This window comes from Artemia sp. Qi Xiang Cuo, chromosome 5, assembly GCF_049724085.1.
Source record: "Artemia sp. Qi Xiang Cuo chromosome 5, ASM4972408v1, whole genome shotgun sequence".
Classification (NCBI taxonomy): domain Eukaryota; kingdom Metazoa; phylum Arthropoda; class Branchiopoda; order Anostraca; family Artemiidae; genus Artemia; species Artemia sp. Qi Xiang Cuo.
Window position 1 is genome coordinate 58,182,977 of NC_142798.1, and position 18,712 is coordinate 58,201,688.

The 18,712-nt window shown below is 35.0% G+C and overlaps 1 protein-coding gene across 1 annotated transcript in view; it reads left to right on the top strand.

Moving 5' to 3' along the window:
• The first annotated feature begins 838 nt into the window (after positions 1-838).
• The window catches only part of LOC148952317 (mitochondrial disaggregase-like), a 98,995-nt gene continuing 81,121 nt past the window's right edge, over positions 839-18,712 (top strand). The window contains exon 1 of the mRNA XM_089089760.1: positions 839-1,001. Coding sequence (XP_088945886.1) covers positions 878-1,001 — 124 coding nt within the window. The 5' untranslated portion in view covers positions 839-877. The remainder of the gene's footprint in view (positions 1,002-18,712) is intronic.

The following is an 18,712-nucleotide window of genomic DNA, read 5'->3' on the forward strand; positions in this document are numbered from 1 at the left end:
GAAGTCCGAAATAGCTCTTTTCAACTGGAAGAGTCCTACACCCCTTCAATAGCACTTGGGAGCTCAACGGTTCAGCCTGCTGATCATATAGTATACTTAGGGCTCCCCATCGGGTCCTCTTTACGTGACACAAGATCTCTTCTCATCGAGCATTTTAACCGTCGAATTTCAGCATCTTACGGCTCTATTGTCACTTGCAAGTTCCGCTTCAATCGTCATCTCTTAGCTATTCTGTTCAAAGCAGTAGCCCCCCCCCATATATTGTGCATCGCTCCATTTTGGAAAATATTTACAAAATCTGAGAAGTAAAAAATCCGTTCGCTGTTTTTCCGTTTTGTAAAATATTTACTACGTCTACCCCTTGGCACGAAAATTCACCTATAGTTAAAATATACAAAATTGCAGACCCAGAAATAGCTATCTCTCGAATTATTGGAAAACTTAATAGAAAAGTAGCTGGTCATGAGCTAGGCCCACTTCTAGTGCAATAACTTCGTCTGTTCTTGATAGTTTTTTTATTTTTTTTCCATTCTTTTTTTATTTCTTTTTATCTTATTTTTTTTTATATATAATTATGCACGAATATGTTGATGTTGTATGTGTGAATTTGCTTTTGCTTTGTTTGATTTTGTTCCTATTTTATCCTTGATTTATTTATAATTAGCGTTCTTATTTGATTCTTATTGGTTTTGTCGATATTTGTCTCGTACTATTGTTTTATTTTCTTTTTTTCTTATATTTTGCTCCGTCCTTTTCAAGTTTTTGTAGACGGGTTTTCAGTTAATAAAAATAAAATAAAATAATAATTGGCAATGCGCGGGGAACTTGGAATCATATATGGCATTTTTAAAAACTGTGCATAGCTTAGATTTTCGTGATGTTTCTGAAAAAATCGTTGAAGTATCTTCAGGGAGTCAATTTAGGAAATATTTCAAACGGTTCAAAGAAAATTTTTGAATTTTCGAAGACTTTTTCTGTTATCAGATCTGATTTACAGCTTAGTAAGACTCATTCTTACTTTTAAGGCCTAGTTCCAAGTAGGCTAGGGTAAAAGACCTCTTTTTGGGAAAGACCACTTTTCCTTGGCATTTAAGAAAAATATTTGGACCATGTGACCATAACCATGATGGAATGCAAGGGCAGTAACAAGGGTAATTTTTATGTTAATGATATTATTGACTTACAAATAAAGTAAACATACCACTTGATGGCTTTTCTTATGCTCTTTCCAAATATAATAATCATTTTTGCTGGAAACATATTTTAACCCCACCCCTATATATAATAATTCAGGGTATATAGCCTATTTGCACATTAGGGGGGGGGGGGGGAGAAAGTTTGAACAGTAAATTTGCAGGTGGCACAATACTTTAGGCTAGGATGAAAGTGAAAACATTGTTTAATGTCTTTCTTATGCTCTTTAATAATACAATAGGGCCTACTCACTAATGTTGCAAATTGGGTAGGTAAATAGCCTAGCCTATATACCAAATCATATTATTGAGTTGGATATAAAGTGAATACACCATTCAATGGACATCCACCACATAGCTAATGTGGGAGTAAAGTTCATTTGTGATGCAAATGGAAGTTATAGGCTATTTAGATTGGGGGTGCAATTCTAGGTATATATTTACACATTAGGGGGGTGGGGGCATATATTCTGTAAATATATAGGCTAGGATCTAAGAAATTCATGAATTTCTTAGAAAAACTAAAAAAAAAGCAAAGAAGTGAAAATAAAGGCTCCCCCCCTGCAAAATGTGTTAACTAGGATTATTCCACATAATATGGAGTAAGAATTGTTTTCTTAATGTTTCCTTTTGAAGGTGGACTCCTAGGCTTAAAATACTGGTTGGCCGGTTGGCTAATTTAAAGATTTGTATATATATACACTGTCAAATTAGCCATCTGGTGGCATCCCCCATTCAATGCCTTTTTTTATGCTGATTACAAATATATAATCATTTCTATGAGAATGAATTTCTTGAATCTTATTCAAGAATATTGCTTTGAATCAGGATACAGGTGAATATGCGCTGAAATCTATGATAATTTATTAAAATCTTACAGAATAAAGTTCAGTTTACCAAATGTAGTTGACTTCTGTCCAAATTTTATACCATTAAACGCCAATGAACCGATTTCATGAAGGTCAGAGGCTAGCTTACATTATTGCTTTGTAAAGAATTAGAGAATTACACAATATGTAGTTTTATTTGATTTTGTATATAAGCTTTTGTTTTAAATTGGTTTTGCTTAGTTTTACTACTGATGACGGTCACTGTATATGTGACCAAAATATCTGGTATTTTTTGTGAAATTTATTATACACTGTCTATTAAAAAGGAATTTATCCCTATTTTGGACTTTTATTTTATTGTCATGGAAAGACAGTGTGGTCTCTGAAATTATCTACTGCAAATTGTATCTTGAGCCCTTAAAGGTGCCCCAAAGGTATTTCATTTTTGTAACCAAACAAAGAAGCTATCAACACTAGTAAAGTTATTGCAAAGTGGTTAAAAACATGTAACTAGTTTATAAATAAGTTGTTCAAGAGTAATATATTCCAAAAACACTTATTTATAGAAATTCAAACCTTGTTTATTAAGCAACTGAAATATTAGCCATTTTCCTTCTGTTTTTATTGAAGGGTATGTTATTTGAATTTTGCTATTCAATGCTCAATTTTTGGAATTCAGTGCTGTTTTTAGTCAATAAAAGGCCTGTTTTTTAGCACTAAGATCTTACATCTTTCTGCAAAGATTATTGTTTTTTAACTCATCTTTGTTCTAAGATCTTACAGCTCACTGATGTTAGCAAAAAGTGTGAAGAGTGCCATTGCTCTGCCATATAGAATAATGATGAGAGAACTTTGATGATCTACTCATCATTGTTCTCAGACTGCTGATCAGAGCAGAATGATGAAAGGCATTTGCACAATAAACAACCAAAGATGTAAGATCTTTGTTCAAAGATTTTACTTTTAAGTGTTTTCTGACAAAAGATGTAAGATCTTAGCTCATTGATGAGTGAAAAATTGCCCCTAAAATTTGAGAACACACCCTTCAGTAAAACAGTAGGAAAACAGTTTATATTTCAGTTGCTTAATAAATGAGATCTGAATTTCTATAAATAAGTATTTTTGGAATACATTACTCTTGAACAACTTATTTATAAACTAGTAATATGTTTTTAACCACTTTTTAATAACTTAACTAGTATTGATGGCTTTTTTATGTGGTTACAAAAATGAAATACCTTTGGGGCCCCTTTAAGGGCTCAAGATGCAACTTGCAACAGAAGCAATTATTGTATTATGAAAGAGCATAAAAAAACATCAAATGATGTTTTTACTTTCATTCTTGCTAAATTAGTGCCACCTGCAAATTTACCATTTAAAATTACCTCTCATTTACATCAGAAATAAAATTTACCCCCACCCCCCTAATGTGAAAATATAGACCCTGAATTGGTATAGATAAAGGTGGGGGTAAAATCCATTTCTGACAAAAATGATTCTTAGATTTGGAAAGAGCATAAAAAAAGGCATCAAGTGGTGTGTTCACTTTATTTGTAAGACAATAATACAAATAATGAAAAATTTACTGTAACAAGAACTCCACCTTCTGGGACAAATTTTCACCAATAATTTGTCAGCATTGATTAAAAATGAGGTCTCTGTTTTGACAAGCAATTTAAAAGAAAAATATATTTGATATTTATGATTTAAAGAATAAATGTCAAGCAATAAGTTCAATTTTTAGAATCAGAAGAAAGTCAGCTTTCTGTTAATATAAGAATAAAACTGAAACAATAAAATTATATAGATCAAAGTAGAATAATTGGTATTTCCAAAAAGAGGTCCTTGTAGACAAGTCAATAAGCTAATAATTTCAAGTGCTTGATCTTAAACAATTATGATAATAACCATATTGATGCATAGCTTAGATTTTTAGCTTTTTGCTGATATGTACAATTTTTCCCAATTCCTCTTTGGTAACAAGATGTAAGGGTTTTAGTTTTACATAATTTTGCTCAATTAGATACTGTTTTTTTTTTACCCTATAAGTTTAAATTGGAAAGAATTGAAATAAGGAAAATTATAGATAAGCTACTCTTGGCTATCTTGGAAGGGGGTTAGGTTAGGAAAATGAAGTCTTAAGTTTTTTAATCCAAGGCCAAAGACATACTGTTGGAAGATAGCCTAGGCTATTGCCGAATAGGCTACACCCCTGATGAGTAAAACTTGCAGATACCATTCATACCAAAAATTGTTTCAGGGCCTGGTTACCTCACTAAAAAACAGAGTATTTTCCTTAAGAACTAACTTGAGAGAAGGAAACATGTTAATAAAACAATTCTTACTCCATAATAACTTGGCTATGCAGAATAATCATAGTTAACATGTATCACATCCAGCCTTGCTATACTTTACCCCCAACCCCCTACCTCTAATGTGCAAATATATAGCCCAAGTTATAGGCTACATTTTTAATGCACTCTGCCTCCTCAACTTGTTTTTCCAGTTTTGTTTCATCACAGTTGTTTCAGTTTACAGGTACATGGTTTGAAACAACTAAAATTCATCAGGGAAATAGATTGGAAATATATAATTTAGAGTATATATTTGCACATCAGGGGGGTGGGTGAAGTATAGCAGGGTTACATGCAAAATGTGTTAACTATGAATATTTTGCATATTACTTATTTATTTATTTCATTCAATAAAGGAGAAAGCCATAGGCTTGTCACAATACAAACACAAAAAATTATAGCTCAAACAGCAACACTGCAAAACACAAAACAAAAAATATTAATCAGTAAAAAAAGAACTATACAACAACTGTTTTCCATAGAACTCAGTTTCAGTGAGAGCACTCTTAAATGTTTGCACTGTTTACACAGAAACTACAGTATAAGGTAAACTATTCCAAAGTTTTAATGCTTGGTTAATAAAGCTACATTGACCTGTTTTCTTGTGCACTTGCAGCTGATACAGTTTATACAAGTTTTGTTGAGTGACTGTACAGTTTATACAAGTTTTGTTGAGTGACTGAGTAATGACTAAAATGAAATAATGACTTAAGAAGTAGGAATTGTTTTTTTAAGATAAGAAATATATAATTTAGGCTATGTATTTGCACATTGGGGGAGGGGGGATAAAGTATAGCAAGGCTTCATGCAAGGTGTGTTAACTATGATTATTCTGCATTTTATGTAGTAAGCATTGATTTCTTAACATGTTTACTTCTTTCCAGTTAATTCTCTAGACAAATACCAAAAATAGAGCCAAAACTTTTTCCTGATCAGCTGGAAACTTGTATTTTTAAGTAATTAGGCTAAAAAATCATCAATACAGAAGAAAAAATATTGGTTCCCTCAAAAAAAGCAGAAGAACTCTTTCCCCAAGAAATTTTGTATAGAAGTGGTAGTTGTAGAAGCTGTGGAGAAGGCCCATTCATTTCAAAAATGAAAGTTTCAAGGGCCACAAGCAGCTAAAAGACAACCATCTTCTCTTCTGTGCCCTTTTCTTTACCTGGCCCATCACAACTACTTTGGTATTGGAAGAAAATTTCGTGATTTGTCATTTTGTTCAGATACATTGAAAAATCTTTTTAAGTTTTCCACCCCTACAACCCCAGGAGCAATAGCTTTAAATTATATAAAATACCCACCATTCAAAGACTGATTTTAGAAGAAAAGGTAGTTGTTTTGTCTTTGTATCCAAGTCTTGAAATTACACATCAGTACTTTGGGAAATTTTTGGAACTTGAGATCTATTCATAGCAGAGTGGTGAGGCCAATCCAAAGACAGTATATTCATCAAGGTTACCAAAATAGTGTGTATCTAGTACCTAAGAAGTGACCAGGAGGATCGAGTTAAACTTTGAGTGTATATTTGGGGGAGAGGGCAAGGATATTTCAAGAAATGGATATCCTAAATACTGGTTCATCCAAAAAAGGACTGGCGGTTTTTCCTCAAAAGCTTAAAATTTGTATCCATAAATTTTTGAGTTAAAGGGACCCTTTTGCAGAAAAATTTGTTTTGCTCAAAAATGGTGCAAATTTTTTTCTAGTTGTCACAGCTAAACTGTATTTCAAGATTTGTAATACTTATATTCAGCCCAGATATTTTGGCTTTGAATGTTTGTGATAATTTGAGACCAAAAGACTACAAGATTCAAGACATATATAAACAAGGCTTTAAGTTTCATTTCTCTATTTGATTTTGAAATGACAGTCATAAGTTTATTGGCCAAATGGACCTGGCCAAGTTTAAAAAATTGAAACTAATTTGGGCTATATCAGTATGTGATTTCCAAAAATTAGCCCCTAGCTGTTTTGTCTCTGATGAACTTACAACTAAAAGGGCGTGTAGACAGGGCCAGGTAGACCTTAGTGTAAACAAAAATGTTTTGAAAATTGGCTGCATATGTAATACCTAACACTGGGCTAACAAATTTTGGTTTCTCAGGTTGGGTTAAACAGGTTATATAGTTAGACACAAAAAGACCTCAATGAAGAAAAGGCTGTGGAAACAATTGTTGTACAATATTGATTTTTAATGCCAAAAATTGGCATAAATTTGTTTCTTCTCTGATAGGATAGCAACTTACTGGGCATGTATGCTGGGGCAAACAAACCTAAAAAAGAAAACAATATTAAAAAAAAATAATTCAGCTCTATCAATTTGTGAAAACCCTTAAAATGTGTCAAAAATAGGTTTTCTCTGATTATTTTGAATATATAAGTCTAAGTAGACTGGAATGAGGATACCTTAATGAAGACAATGACAAGAAAAAATTGTGGTTATATTGATTCTTAGTGTGAAAAATTTGAATTTTTATAATCTTGATTTGATTAAAACTTCAGGCCATGTAGACTATCATAGGCAGCACAATAGTGCTGCCTAAGTAAAGAACAATGTATGCACAATGTATTTTATTATTTTTTGTATTTTATTATGCACATTATATTTATTATTTTAAATGTATTATTATTATTTTTTTCCATACCAGGGCACTTTGTATCAAAAGAGTTGTTGTAGAAACTTCAAAAAGGGCTCATTTGATTGGAAATTGGAGTGGCTAGTGCCCTTTTTAACAGTTGAAAGCAATTGGAGGGCAACTAGCCCCACCTCCACACCCATCATTCATCCAAACAAATCCAACCAAATTTTGAGATAGCCATTTTGTTCAGCATAGTTGATTTCCAAATAGAAAATATTTTTTTGAGGAAGATACCCCCCCACAACCCTCAGGGCAAGGGTTGTAAGTTATGCCCTGGGGGCATATAAGAGCGATGTTGGCACAATGTATTATTTATTATTTTTTTTCCTTTAGACCAGGGCACTTTGTATCAAAGAAGTTGTCATAGAAACTTTGAAAAGGGCTCATTCAATTGGAATGGATTGTGCCCATTTAAATAGTCGAAAGTGATTAGAAGGCAACTAACACACCTTCCACGCCCACCAGTTCCTGAAACACATCCAATCAAAATTTTGAGATAGCCATTTTGTTCAGCGTAGTTGATTTCCAAATAGAAATTATGTTTTTGAGGAGGACACTCCCCCAAAACCTTCAGGGCAAAGGTTGTAAGTTGTGCCCTGGGGGCATGTAAGGTTTTTATAGAATGTGTTGTTGTAGAAACTTCAAAAAGGGCTCATCCAATTGGAAATTCAAAGGGCTAGTGGCCTTTTTAATAGTCGGAAGTCATTGGAGGGCAACTAACCCCCTCTCATGCCTACCTTTTCCCCAAACACATCAAATAAAAATTTTGAGAAAGCCATTTTATTAAACGTAGTTTTAATTTCTGGAAATTAGGCCTTTGAGGATGACAAAGCCCCCCACAGCCCCCAGGGCAAGGGTTGTAAGTTATGCCCTGGGTGCATATAAGGTTTTTATAGAACATGTTTTTGTAGAAACTTTAAAAGGGCTCATTTGATTGGAAATCAGAATGGCTAGTACTCTTTTTAATTGTCAAAAGTGATAGGAAGGCAACTAACATCCCTTCCATGCCCACCATTTCCCCAAACACAACCAATCAAAATTTTGATATAGCTATTTTGTTCAGCATAGTTGATTTCCAGATAGAAATTATGTTTTTGAGGAGGTCAGGGCAAGGGTTGTAAGTTGTGCCCTGGGGGCATATAAGGTTTTTATAGAATGTGTTGTTGTAGAAACTTCAAAAAAGGCTCATCCAATTGGAAATTCAAAGGGCTAGTGCCCTTTTCTATAGTCGAAAGTGATTTGAGGGCACCTAACCCCCCTCTCAAGCCCACCATTTCCCCAAACACATCAAATCAAAATTTTGAGATAGCCATTTTGTTCAGCATAGTTGATTTCCAGATAGAAATTATGTTTTTGAGGATGACAATCCCCCACAACCCTCAAGGCAAGGGTTTTAATTTGTGCCCTGGGGGTGTATAAGGTTTTTTTTTAGAACACGTTATTGTAGAAACTTCAAAAAGGGCTCATTCAATTGGAAATTGAAATGGCTAGTGCCCTTTTTAATAGTTAAAAGTAATTGGATGGCAACTAACACCCCTTCCACACCCACCATTTCCCTAAACACATCCAATCAAAATTTTGAGCTAGCAATTTTGTTCCATGCAGTTTAAAGTTCAGGAAATTATACCTTTGAACAGGGCACTCCACCCACAGTCTTCAGGGCAAGGGTTATAAGTTATGCCCTGGGGTTATATAGAAGGTTTTTATTGAAATCTTTGTTGCAGAAACTTGAAAAAGGGCCAATTCGATTGGAAATTCAAAGGGCTAGTGCCTTTTTTAACAGTCAAAAGTCATTTGAGGGCAACTAACCCCCGCGCATGCCCACCTTTTTCCCAAACACATCCAATCAAAATTTTAGATAGCCATTTTGTTTCACGCAGTTTAAAGCTCAGGAAATTATACCTTTGAGCAGGACACTCCCACAACAGTCTTCAGGGCAAGGGTTTTAAGTTATGCCCTGGGGGCTTATAAGGTTTTATTGAAATTTGTGTCATAGAAACTTGAAAAAGAGCTCTTTTGACTGGAAATTAAAAAGGCTAGTGCCCTTTTTAATAGTTGAAAGTGATTTAAGGACAACTAACCCCCCTCTCCTGCCTACCTTTTCCCCACACACATCCAATCAAAATTTTGAGATAGCCTTTTTATACAACGTAGTTGAAAGTTTTGGAAATTAGGTCTTTAAGGATGACAACCCTCCCCCCCACAACCCTCAGGGCAAGGGTTTTAAGTTATGCACTGGGGGGATGTAAGGTTTTTATAGAAAGCAATGTTGTAAAAACCTCAAAACGGGCTCATTCAATTGGAAATTGAAGGGCTAGTGCCCTTTTAATAGTCGAAAGTGATTGAAGGGCAACTAACCCCCCTCTCACGCCCACCATTTCCCCTAACACATCCAATCAAAATTTTGAGATATTCATTTTGTTCAACTTAGTTGGAAGTTTTGGAAATTAGGTCCTTAAAATACAAATGAATTGGCATTGTCAGTTTAATATACTGATATTTATATGCACTGATATCTAGTAATAGAAATGTTAATATTATTAGATTTATCAAATTTCTAAAAGAAAGAACATTTATGTTTTTTTCAGTAAAGTGCAAATTATGTTCTGGCCTTGGGAAGACATAGGGGTTTTGAGCCCAACTTATGTTAATTTCTGCTCGTTTTGAGTTTACTCTGTTATTTGTTGTAATTAAATAAAAAAAAAAAAAGTTTTTTTAACTGAAAAAAAGGAACGACGTTAAAACTTAAAACGAACAGAAATTATTCCGTATATGAAAGGGGCTGTCCCCTCCTCGACGCTTCGCTCTTTACGCTAAAGTTTCTATTGTTTAAAAAAATAGAGCTGTGAGAAAGTCAAACTTTAGCGTAAAGAGCAAGGCGTTGAGGAGGGGACAGCCCCTTTCATATATGGATTAATTTTCTGTTCGTTTTAAGTTTTAATGTCTTTAAAAACTGGCTATCTCAAAATTTGTAGTGGATGGGTTCTGGGAAAAAGGGCATGGGGGGGGGGGGCTAGTTGTCCTTAAATCTTTTGACTGTTAAAAATTGAACTAGAACTTTCAATTTCCAATCAAATGAGCCCTCTCTGAAGTTTATACGAGCATCCCTTCTATAAGTACCATATGTGCCCCCAGAGTATAACTTCCAAAGCCTGTCCCTGGGCCTTGGGGGGTTGAGTTGACCCTGGAGTTTTAATATTTGATGTTTGAACTATTTTTAACAAAATGGTTTCCTCAAATTTTGTTGGATGGGTTTATCCATCCGATAAACCCAAAGGCAGGGAAGGCGAGAGGGGCTAGTTGCCCTCTGATCTTTTTTACTCTGAGAAAATGAACTAGAACTTTTAATTTCCATTCAAATGAGCCCTCTCTGAAGTTTATTTAAGCTTCCCTTTCAATTGACCATATACGGCCCCAGGAAATAGCTTAAAATGCCTGCCCCCAGACCCTGGGGGGTGTCAACACTGGAGTTTTTGTTATCTGACCTTTGAACTATTTAAAAAAAAAACGGATGGGTTTTGGGAAAAAAAGGGTTGGTTACCCTCTGATATCTTTTGATGCTTAAATAGTGAACTAGAACTTTCAATTTCCAATCAAATGAGCCCTTTCTGAAGTTTATGCGAGCATTCCTTCCATAAGAACCATATATGCCCGCATGGCTTAACTTATAACACTTGCCCTGAAGACTCTGGGGGGAGTGTCTTGCTCAAAGATGTAATTTCCAGAACTTTCAACTAAGTTGAACAAAATGGCTATCTCAAAATTTTGATTGGATGTGTTTGGGGAAATGAGGGCTGGGCTTGAAAGGGGTGTTAGTTGCCTTCCAATCACTTTTAACCATTAAAAAAGGCACTAGCCATTTAAATTTCCAATCGAATGAGCCCTTTTTGAAGTTTCTACGGCAACACTTTCTATAAAAAACCTTATATGCCCCCAGGGCATAACTTACAACCCTTGCCTTGAGGGTTGTGGGGGGGGGGCTTTCATCCTCAAGGACCTAGTTTCCAAAACTTTCAACTACGTTGAACAGAATGGCTATCTAAAAAGTTTGATTGGATGTGTTTGGGGAAAAGATGGGCGTCAGAGGGGGTTAGTTGCCCTCCAATCAGTTTCGACTATTAAAAAGGGCACTAACCCTTTGAATTTCCAATTGAATGCGCCCTGTTTCCTGTTTCTATGACAAATCTTTCAATAAAAACCTTATATGCCCCCAGGGCATAAACTACAACCCTTGCCCTGAGAGTTCTGAGGGGGGTTATCACCCTCAAAGACCTAATTTCCAGAACTTTCAACTATGTTTAAGAAAATGGCTATCTCAAAATTTCGATTGAATGTGTTTTGATAAATAGTGGGTATGGGAGGGAAGTTAGGTACCTTCCCACCACTTTTGACTATTAAAAAGGACACAAGCAATTTCAATTTAAAATCAAACGAGCCTTTTTTGAAGTTTCTATTACATAACTTTCTATGAAAACCTTATGTGCCCCCAGAGCTTAACTTATAACCCTTCCCCTGAGGGCTTTGGGGGGAGGGGGGTTGTCATCCTCAAAGACATGATTTTCAGGCTTTCAACTACTTTGGACAAAATGGCTGTCTCAAAATTTTGATTGGATGTGTTTGGGGAAAAGGTGGACGTGAGAGGGGGGTTTCTTGCCCTCTAATCACTTTCAACTATTAAAAAGGGCGCTAGCCCTTTGAATTTCTTATCGTATGAGCCCTTTTTGAAGTTTCTACGACGAAGCCTTATAAAAAACCTTATATGCCCCAAAGGCATAACTTACAATAACCTTGCCTGAGGGCTGCTGGGGGAGTCTCTTCCTCAAAAACATAATTTCTATCTGGAAATCAACTATGTTGAAAAAAATGGCTATCTCAAAATTTTGAATGGATGTGTTTGAGGAAAATGGTGGGCTTGGAATGGGTGTTAGTTGCCTTCCAATCACTTTTAACTATTAAAAAGGGCACTAGCCATTCCAATTTCCAATCGAATGAGCCCTATTCGAAGTTTCTACGACAACTCCTTTGATATGAAGTGCGCTGGTCTGGAAAACTACTGCGCTGCCTATGATTAGTACCCAATCGCTGTTAGATATTACGTCACGTCACTTATTACGTCATATATGATTATTAGTAGACATTTGGTGTTACAAATCAGACTTGCTTCAAAAATCAAATATCCTGATTCAGCATGAAATCTTAAAAGGTGTAGTATGAAAAGACATCAAAAATGCAGTTTTTTCATATAAAGTGATTCTATTTTTTATTTTTTTGGTTTTTTAATGAAAAAGGCAATAGAACTTTTATCCCCCTTTTTTGAGCCGGTTTATTCTTTTGATTCTTTTGATTTTCTCAGGCTGTTAAATTTTTGTAGGTAAGACTAAACTTAACGAAACTTATTTTTATAAAATCAGCATAAAAATTTATTTCTTTCAATGAATCTATTTTAATACGAATTCTGTTTTTTAATCCTTTGATTGCTATTGAGAAAAATCGCTCTTACTATGCATTTCGTTACCATGAACTGCTAGATTGCCTCAAAAATCAACTAGCTTTGAAAAACCTGCAGTATGAAAAGACATCAAAAAGGAATTTATTTTGTAAAAAGTGATTCTATTTTAATTTTTTTTTATTTTGATTAAAGAAGGCGCTAGAACTTTTAATTTCCGTTCGAATGAGCCTTCTCGCGACATTCTAGGACCACTGGGTCGATACGATCAACCCTGGAAAAATAAAAAAACAACAAACAAATGAACACGAATCTGTGATCTTTCTTCTGGCAAAAACACACCAAATTCCAACTTTTTTCAGATAGGAGCTTGAAACCTTTACAGTAAGGTTCTCTGATACGCTGAATCTGACAGTGTGATTTTCGTTAAGATTCTAAGACTTTTAGGGTTTTTCCCCCCTTTTTTCGAAAATAAGGGAAATTTTCTCAGACTCGTAACTTTCGATGGGTTACATTAAACTTGCTGAAACTTATATATTTAAAATCAGCGTAAAAATCCAATTCTTTTGATGTATCTATTAGTATCAAAATTTTAGAGTTTTTATTGAGACGAGTCGCTCTTACTATACAGTTTGTTACCAAGAATTGTTTGAAAAAATTTATGAACAGGAATTTACAGCACTCTGGTTTTACCTATAGCCTATTAATTAAAGCAATACATTTTCCCAAAAAATGTTTTTCGAAGAAAAGTAAAGAGCCATATTTAAACCTAATACAACTGGAAATAAAGTCCTATGTTAATTCAATCTTGAAACAAACATAAATTATTATCAAAGAACAAATGAAAGCCAAAAGAAAGAAATTAAAGTAATTAATCATGTTAAACATAAAGGTGAAAGATACTGCAATAGGCTAGATGAACATTGGAATCCTAAAACAAACAGAAAATACAATGAATAATCCAATCAAACTTAAAACAAACAGGAATTGATGCAAGCAGGAGCAGGGTTACTGCCCCTAAACCTTCTAAATAGCTTACAGGCTTTTGATTATGTTTGATTTGTTTTTGATGTTTTGATTTAGAAAAACAGTACTGTTCAAAACACATATTATTCTTAATAAGAATCAACTGACACTTAAGCCACATAGTTGGTTTTTGCGCGAGGGCGAGTTCTAACCTAGATAAGTTTGGTGTAGGAAAGGAAAATAGCAATGGTTATAGAGTACTGTAATTCTGTACGTATGACAATCTAGTCACAACTAATGCAGAATTTGATCATAAAAGGGCCCATAAGTAATGCAGTACTCAAATGTTGGTAAGATGGTCAACCTTACCCATCATGTTATTGTAAATCAAAGACTGGCAGAATCAATGTAAGATACTAGAGCGTAAAGGATCGCTGTTATTGAATGTTAAAAGTAAAGATGACCAGTTAGCAGGGTCTAGATTTAATATAAAAGTTAAATTTAGGAAGTGTAAGCACCTTCCTGGAAGTTATGACTTTGGTAGACTCAAGGATGAGAGTTTGAGAGGAAATTTTGAGGAAGAGTTGAATATGAAATTGTAGAGTCTAAAATTTGACAATGAGGACGATGGATGGGATAGAACAAGGAATATAGTTTGTGAAGTAGCACATGGTTTCTTAGGGATGAAAATGAGAAATACTTTTAGGAATGTTTGCAAAAATGCTTTAAGCTTGGTAGAAAAGAGGAGGGGATTGTATGAAAAGTATAGGAGTGATAGATTGTATGATAATAAGGGAGAAGTAAAGGAAGTAGAGAAGGTACTAAAATATGAACTGAGATGGTGTGAAGTGGAGACCATGAATAAAATTGCTGAAGATTTGTAGATGTATCCAGATGGTATAATAATAAAAGGGTTGTGTTATGCTGGGAAATCACCTCCCCCTCCATGGAAAATCCCCCCATAAAAATTCATCCATGGAAAGTTCCAACCTTGTAAAATCGCCCCTCCTCCTGGACAATTCCGTCTTCAGTGAAGACCCCCCCCCCTCTGGAAAACTTCTTGCATATGATTCTATCAGGAAAATTCTCCTTAGACTACTTTCATTTGAAAAAAGACTTGTTTTTCATTAAATTAATAATCTATTTCAAATTATGTCTGAAAACCATGCTCTGTGGACCCCCCCCCCTCTCAAAGTAAAATACCCTAGGAAATTCCAGCCACTTTGAAAATTTATCCTGGATAATTTCCCTGGAACATCTCCAAGTATAAAATTAATTTGCCAAAGAGAAAATAAGGAAAACAAAAATAATTTTGTACAGGAATTCTGACAAATTCTCCCATGTAAAATTTATCTGGGAAAGTTCATCCCAGGAAACTTTCCTCCCCTTGGAAAATTTTCCCTGTGGAACCAATATGGTGAATCTGATGGTGTGATTTTCACTTTGATTCTTTGACTTCTTGAGGGTGTTTTCTCTCTATTTCAAGACCAGGCAATTTTTTTCAGGCTCGTAGCTATTGATGGATAACATAAAACTTAATGAATTTTATATATCTGGAATTAACATAAAAAATCAAATTTTTGATGCATCTATTGTTGTTGAAATTTTGGTTTTTGGAGATTTGGTTACTATTGGGCTGAGTCACCCCTTACTTACGGTTCGTTACTACGAACTGATTTATATTTTGGTCTAGAAGAATTAGAGACAGTAGGCTATTAAAAGGATTAAAAAATGTTAAGGCCTCAGGTGCTGATAAGGGGGTAAATGAGAATTTGAAATATGATGGTTGCAAAGTTAGGGATAAATTACTGAAGATTATGAATGCGATTTTTCAGAAACGGGAAGCACCTAGCAATTTTTAGAAAACGTTGATTAAACCCCTTTCCATGAAAGATGACAAGAGTGAATGTTGTAATCATAGAGGCATTAGCCTAATTTCTGTAGGGAGCAAAATAATCTGTTTGATGATACTTTTTAACATAAAGAGGCTGTAGGTAAAGTTTTAAGAGAAGAGTAGGGTTGTCTTAGGAAGGGGAGTGAGTACATGAACCAAATTCTCACTCTTGGACTAAAAATAATTGAGAAGTACCTGGATCATCAGTCCTCTTTAGTACTCAGTTTTATAGAATACGAACAGGCGTTTGATATAGCTAGTAAAAGAGCTTTGGTGAAGGTCCTATGCTTGTATGGTAATTCCCAGTAAATATATTGAAGTGATTAATGGTATGTACAAGAATAATATTGCTGTGGTTAAGGTAGAAAATGATGTTTGTTGCTGCTTTTGCTTTGAATTGAACAGGGTTGTGTTGTATCCCCATTTAGAAGAATTATTTTAATGGACTTTATCCCAAGGAATGCCGCGAAGACTATGGGAGAGCATGGAATCAAATGGGAAAGTAAAACTCTCCTAGACTCAGATTATGCAGATGATTTGTCTCTTAGATAAAAAAGCTAGCAAAATGAAGGATTTTTATAGGTTTTTTGAGATTCCAGGGTGCAAGAATAGGTATAACAATTAAAGTTAAGAAGACAAAGTCACTTGACTAGGAATAAATGAAGGTGAAGAGGTAATGTTGGCCAACAAGAAGGCCAATTAAGGGAATGACTTTACTTACCTGGGTATTATTGTTAATAAAGATAGCGGGTGTGGTCGAGATGGAAAAAGTATATTAGCCAAGGCCCAGAATGTTTTTTAACAGTTAAGAAAAATTTTAGAAGAATAACTGTTTGAACCAAGATCAGAACATTGAAAGCTACAGTGAAGCAGTGGTCAAGTATGGTTCTAAAATGTGGAGGCTTCAGAAGATGGAAGAGGATTTTTAGATGTTTTCCAGAGAAATTCTGTACATATAGTTTTGGATACCCATTGTACTGACTGCATTCCTAACAACAAGCTGTAGGAACAATGGTTAGGATGGCTAGGACACATTTTGTGGATGAAGGATGATAGATTGCCAAAGATTGTTCCTTTTTTGGCCATCCGTCTAGGGCTAAACGAAAAGTCATCTAGGGCTAAGCGAGTCATCTCGAATAGGATAGGAAGAGGTCGTAAGGATTTAAAAGAAACTGGAACTTCTGGGGAGAGGATATAAAGGGTAGCTATACATAGATTGGAATGGATTAGGAGTATGCGCAGCTGTGTCGGCTTCAGGTGGCCTGGTGCTGAAGTGCGTTGTTAATAATAGTAGTATATCCGCTTTCAGTTGTCTTGCATCTCTCCCCTCTCCTTAATTCCTGAAAATAGACCTTAACCTCAATAGTAAGCTAAATTCAGTTAAAAGGAAAGATAATTAGGCCTGCATATGAATCAACACAAGATGCACAACATTGACCAAAGATGCTGATTCTGCAGCAATCTCCAGGAAATGATGGTATTCTCTTCTGAAAATACTAAAACACCAACCTATAAGTCAACACTGGATATAAGATAAAGATTTAGTTATTGGAATTGTCTCTCATCTTTGCACTTTCAAATGGTGTGATTTACAGTTCTTGCCTATTTATTTGAAGTTCTTGGTAAATGAAAAAATCAAAAGTAATTTTTGATTCTATTTTAGGCTCTCTATTTTAGTAGCCTACTGAAGTATTATAAAAAATTAGTCTAATATCAGGCTCAAGATCTTTTTTTTTCTGCAAAAATTATTATGTAAGAAAATGCTTCGTGACAACAGGCATGCTATTATATCAAAGTTATGAGTAAAAGCACCCGGGAAAGCAACAAGTCATTAAAAAAAACTTGTTTAAACCTGAAAATATCAACTTAATACTCCTAGTTGTTCCTGAGATATTGAAGATACGTTTTTTTGATAACCTGGGTACACATGTTGGATAACCTGGGTACACATGTTGTCTTTTGGTTTATTTCAACATCCCCCCCCCCCAAAAAAAAAAAATTATTGGAAGTTTCAATTTAAATTTATGGGACCTTTCAACTATTTTGAACAAAATGGCTGTCTCAAAATTTTGATCGGGTTTCTTTGGAGGCTACTGTGTAGCAAAAAAGGTGAGAAAAGGGGATGGTTGCCCTCCAATCAATTTTGATTCCTAAAAAGGGTACTAGAACTTTCAAGCTCCAATCAAATGATTGAAACTCCGGAGTTTCTATGACCACCTTTTCCATTAGAGGTGGCTCTGATATACATGGAAAGACAAAAACTACATATGACTCTTAACTAAAGGTAGCGCTAGAATGTTGGTTCTGATTAGTTGTTGGTGTCTCTGTTGAAATCTCCCCCCCTTTTTCTTTTTTTGAAATCGGCAAACCTCTGTTGTAAGTAGTATCCTAGGTGCTGATTTGACGAGCACATTGACGAGCACAAGAATATACACTACAGTTTCAATTGCACAAGGAATTGCACAAGAATATACACTACAGTTTCAATTGCACAAGGAATTATACAAAACCTACCAGACAAGTTTCCGGGCCAACCAGACATGCAAGCAGACAAGTTTCTGGGTCAACTATAAGTTTCTGGGCCTTTACGTTCCATGGCACTTTTCCAGAGCATGTACCTATGGATTTGGTTTGGTGGGTATAATCTGGTTTGGTGGGTATAATCTGGTTTGGTGGGTACAGTCTGGTTTGGTGGGTATAGTCTGGTTTGATGGGTATAGTCTGGTTTGGTGGGCATAGTTTGGTTTGGTTTTTCAAAGAGAGTGAATATGTTATTTGCTTGCGTGTATAGGAATTCCAAAGTTATTTGCTTTCATGTATATGAATTACCATGTTAGTAGCTTTCTTTTTTAGTTAGTCCCTTTTTATTTTCTTGAATGTATAGGTAGTCACTGGTTATTTGCTAGCATGTATAGGAATTCCCATGTTATTTGCTTGCATGTATAGGAATTCCCATGTTATTTGCTTGAATGTATAAGAATTCCCTTCTTATTTGATAGCGTGTAAAGGAATTCCCATGTTATTTGCTTGCATGTATAGGAATTCCTATGTTATTTGCTTGCTTGTATATGAATTCCCATGTTATTTGCTAGCAGGTATAGGAATTCCCTTGTTATTTGCTTGCATGTATAGGAATTCCCATGTTATTTGCTTGCGTGTATAGGAATTCCCATGTTATTTGCTTGCATGTATAGGAATTCCTATGTTATTTGCTTGCGTGTATAGGAATTCCCATGTTATTTGATTGCGTGTATAGGAATTCCCATGTTATTTGCTTGCGTGTATAGGAATTCCCATGTTATTTGCTTGCGTCTATAGGAATTCACATGTTATTTGCTTGCATGTATAGGAATTCCCAAGTTATTTGCTTGCGTGTATAGGAATTCCCATGTT